Source organism: Montipora capricornis, chromosome 3 (assembly GCF_036669925.1).
Source record: "Montipora capricornis isolate CH-2021 chromosome 3, ASM3666992v2, whole genome shotgun sequence".
Classification (NCBI taxonomy): Eukaryota; Metazoa; Cnidaria; class Anthozoa; order Scleractinia; family Acroporidae; genus Montipora; species Montipora capricornis.
In genome coordinates, this window is record NC_090885.1 from 55,457,958 (window position 1) to 55,462,957 (window position 5,000).

Consider the following 5,000-nt stretch of genomic DNA (forward strand, 5'->3'; position numbering starts at 1 on the left):
ACCATGCTGAGCACTGGCACGGGTTTCACAAATCGAACGAACATCATATCTCCATATCTGCATGGATATGACAAGCGCTTAAGTAGCATACAAAGGCCTTCAACTCCATCGCACACCGAGCGCTGGTTACAGGTAAGAGTGTCAGGAATTTGTAAAACATTGTACAGCCGTGGAATATCTCGCTTTCGGAAGCCAAATTCCGCCAAACACTCAGATTCGTCGAGTTCTTCTAGATCAAAAGGCGTGTATGAGTCGTATGGAAAGTCTGCATTTTTGCAAACGTAGAGGTCGTCAAGAACAAGAAATTCTTCGTCATTGATCGTTCCATCGTTATGGCTTAAAAGAAGAAGATTGCGAACGTCTCTAAATGCCATGATGACGAGAAATGGGTACACCAGCGAAAAATCCGTCGACGGTCCGAGGTTAGAATGCTTAAACTTTGTTTTTCCCGCTGAAACCGAAACCCTATACCCAGTCCACCGCGGTTCGCAAACATCGTCGTCGTCGATTTCGTTGTCGATGCTTAAGTTCCCTTTTAATTACATCGACGACAACTTGAAGGTTGTCGTCTGTACACAGTTAACGATAACAACTTGGCTCGTCTATGGAGGGCTTAAATTAGCTGATATTGATTTTAAAACCACTGAAAAGACTAGCCTCTTGGCTGGCGGTTGTGCTGGACGACAAGTTTAAATTTGATGATCATATTTGATGATCAGTATTTGGCGCGAAGTAAGTGCTCAGATTTGTGCTCTGAACAGATTGAAGAAAATCTTACCACTTAAGACTTAGGAATCGCTATATCACGCATTTATACTATCGTATTAAAATGTTTAACTATTGCAACCAAATCTGGCACCACTGCGATAAAAGAAACACTGCTCAAACCGAAAGGGCTCTGATACGGTAGGGGACATGCGAGAGAAAGTACGGAAGCCTGTAGGGGACATGCGAGATAATCCCGGGTGGAGGAAAAAAACTTTAAATGCGAGATAACAAACTAGAAATGCAAGATAGAAAAAGCGAGATAAAGAAATTTAAAGGTTTTCTACAATTTTTTTACAATAGAAATTTTGAAAACGGGGAATGTCGAAATCTCGGGGAATAAAGTTTTAATAGCAGCTTACATGTGCAATAAAAAGATCATCAGCAGCAAACCTTCAATGCGTACTTCTTGACCTAAGACATTAAAATTCACGCTTTAACCTACCGCCGCTTTTAAGACTGTGCAATAGTGCAGCCGGTAAGCAAGATGGAGAAATGACTTTGCAGTCGGCTTGCCTCACCTGTCGACTTTTCCCCGGCCTATTTGCTGCCTTAGAGCCTGTTTTAGGGTAGTAACAGTGAAAACCTTAAAGATAAATTTGTCGTCGAAAAAAAACTTGTCTTTTAGGTTAAAACAAATTCAGTGGAAACTGACATTTTACTGATTTGTGATGTGATCGCAATTAGTTATCTTTCATGAGGAGCTTAACTTGGGTCAGGAATGTGGGTCCCCGCTGTTAACGTAAAAAAAAAATTACCAAAATCTCAGTGGGAGTTGTAACAAGACTCACACTAACAAGGCAGAGCAAGAGAAAGGGAGAGAGAGGTGTTAATCTCGACACATTTGTTGGGCCGACTTCGTCATAAAGTTTTTAACGACGACAAATATCTCAAATTACTTTAAATTAATTTTTAGTGACGTGTCAAAATAGTCCAGAGGCACAATAAATCAATCTGAAATATTTTCTAAAACACGGTTTACAACGGCCAGCATCATGCAATTAAAAAATGGAAAATTATTTCTTTATTCTCTTTATTTATTTGTTAATTTAAACACATGCAAATTATATCTTAACTTTCAGGCTACCGAGATGCCACTCTACAAAGCCTGGGATGTAAAACGTGAGAACAGATAAACGAGATATTATGGACTTTCGCGCGAAATTTTTTCAACATTGATTTTCTTCTGAAACTTTTACCACTGTAAGATGATGAGTTAGTTATGTCAGAAATGTAAAAAATAATGGGGGGGTCACCGACTTCGTTTTGGAGAAAACATGTCCGGATAAACACCCAAAATGTGACAAAATAGGGCTTCGTTATCGAATAAGGCCAGTGTCTGTAAACCCAAATATATTGCAATTAAATCTTTGAAGTGAAATCTTCTCTGCCAAATATTGTTTAAGTGGACTTATTAAGTGAATTTAGTCAACTGGTGAGGTTCCCTTAAAGATCAAGTTCGCATTTAGCGACCACAGTTTCACGCGCCTTGCAGCCGCAAGATGGCAGGATTTGATGTCCCGTGAACAGAAATCTTGAAATTTTTTGAACTTCCCACATTGATTTTTTGTTCATTTTTGGACAACGTGGAGATAATTGTAAATAAAATCCGTTTCTGGAAAGAAAAATAGGGGTCACTGAACGTCCAAGACCGTTAAATCCAGGCAAAGCTATAGCAATGGCCTTTTGCCCTATCAGTTCTCATTTTATTACTTAGCGCGCGCGCTCGTGTATGACGTGGCTTGTGCATTTGCGTGCGCAGTAACGATGCGCAGAAACAATTGGCGCGAACGTCCTTAAATAAAAAAAGATGAAAATCTGTCTATAAAGTAAGGACGGAGAGAATTATGGCCTCCTCAGGAGGGGGGGTTCCTTTTTTCAATTAAAAATTGGGAAGGGGGGGAAGGTATAATTTTTACCTCCAAATTTTTTTGGAGGGTTCAGTCCCCCCCGGGAGGTAATTAACAATCGGTCCCTAAACACAGGCAAATTATTTTGTCAGTTAACTTTCAGGCTACCGAGATGCAACTTGTTTTGCTTGGCATACACTTTTCTCAACAGCAACGGTGAATTGGTTCTTTTCTGATTTTAAAGCAAACCATTTTTAAGTTTTATACTTATGGAACTCGATAACTGAGGAATAAAACTCAACAGCTAGTACACCTTCGAACGTCTGCTTTCCTAATTCTCAGGTTAAACATGAAACGTTAGTGATGTATTGGTGTATTTGTTGAATTTAAACACAGGCAAATTATTTCTTAACTTTCAGGCTACCGAGATGCACTTGTTTTGCCTGTCATACACTTTTCTCAACAGCAACAGTGAATTGGTTCTTTTCTGATTTTAAAGCAATCCATTTTTAAGTTTTATACTTATGGAACTCGATAACTGAGGAATAAAACTCAACAGCTATTACACCTTCGAACATCTGCTTCCCTAATTCTCCGGTTAAACATGAAACGTTAGTGAGGTATTGGTGTATTTGTTAATTTAAACACAGGCAAATTATTTGTCAGTTAACTTTCAGGCTACCGAGATGCAACTTGTTTTGCTTGGCATACACTTTTCTCAACAGCAACGGTGAATTGGTTCTTTTCTGATTTTAAAGCAAACCATTTTTAAGTTTTATACTTATGGAACTCGATAACTGAGGAACAAAACTCAACAGCTATTACACCTTCGAACATCTGCTTCCCTAATTCTCCGGTTAAACATGAAACGTTAGTGAGGTATTGGTGTATTTGTTAATTTAAACACAGGCAAATTATTTTGTCAGTTAACTTTCAGGCTACCGAGATGCAACTTGTTTTGCTTGGCATACACTTTTCTCAACAGCAACGGTGAATTGGTTCTTTTCTGATTTTAAAGCAAACCATTTTTAAGTTTTATACTTATGGAACTCGATAACTGAGGAACAAAACTCAACAGCTATTACACCTTCGAACATCTGCTTCCCTAATTCTCCGGTTAAACATGAAACGTTAGTGAGGTATTGGTGTATTTGTTAATTTAAACACAGGCAAATTATTTTGTCAGTTAACTTTCAGGCTACCGAGATGCAACTTGTTTTGCTTGGCATACACTTTTCTCAACAGCAACGGTGAATTGGTTCTTTTCTGATTTTAAAGCAAACCATTTTTAAGTTTTATACTTATGGAACTCGATAACTGAGGAATAAAACTCAACAGCTATTACACCTTCGAACATCTGCTTCCCTAATTCTCCGGTTAAACATGAAACGTTAGTGAGGTATTGGTGTATTTGTTAATTTAAACACAGGCAAATTATTTGTCAGTTAACTTCCAGGCTACCGAGATGCAACTTGTTTTGCTTGGCATACACTTTTCTCAACAGCAACGGTGAATTGGTTCTTTTCTGATTTTAAAGCAAACCATTTTTAAGTTTTATACTTATGGAACTCGATAACTGAGGAACAAAACTCAACAGCTATTACACCTTCGAACATCTGCTTCCCTAATTCTCCGGTTAAACATGAAACGTTAGTGAGGTATTGGTGTATTTGTTAATTTAAACACAGGCAAATTATTTTGTCAGTTAACTTTCAGGCTACCGAGATGCAACTTGTTTTGCTTGGCATACACTTTTCTCAACAGCAACGGTGAATTGGTTCTTTTCTGATTTTAAAGCAATCCATTTTTAAGTTTTATACTTATGGAACTCGATAACTGAGGACTAAAACTCAACAGATATTACACCTTCGAACATCTGCTTCCCTAATTCTCCGGTTAAACATGAAACGTTAGTGAGGTATTGGTGTATTTGTTAATTTAAACACAGGCAAATTATTTTGTCAGTTAACTTTCAGGCTACCGAGATGCAACTTGTTTTTCTTGGCATACACTTTTCTCAACAGCAACGGTGAATTGGTTCTTTTCTGATTTTAAAGCAATCCATTTTTAAGTTTTATACTTATGGAACTCGATAATTGAGGCCGGAAAAATACTCAACAGCTATTACACCTTCAAACATCTGCTTCCCTAATTCTCCGGTTAAACATGAAACGTTAGTGATGTATTGGTGTATTTGTTAATTTAAAAACAGGCAAAGTTTTTCTTAACTTTCAGGCTACCGAGATGCAACTTGTTTTGCCTGGCATACACTTTTCTCAACAGCAACGGTGAATTGGTTCTTTTCTGATTTTAAAGCAATCCATTTTTAAGTTTTATACTTACGGAACTCGATAACTGAGGAACTGGGAAATTTAGAATGCCCAA

At 37.8% G+C, this 5,000-nt stretch overlaps 1 protein-coding gene across 1 annotated transcript in view; it reads right to left on the reverse strand.

Annotated features, from left to right (window-relative positions):
* LOC138042194 (uncharacterized) overlaps positions 1 to 374 on the reverse strand; it is an 833-nt gene extending 459 nt beyond the window's left edge. The window contains exon 1 of the mRNA XM_068888001.1: positions 1 to 374. This exon is cut by the window's left edge and continues 459 nt beyond it. Within this exon, the coding sequence (XP_068744102.1) occupies positions 1 to 374 (374 nt within the window).
* Positions 375 to 5,000: the final 4,626 nt, after the last annotated feature.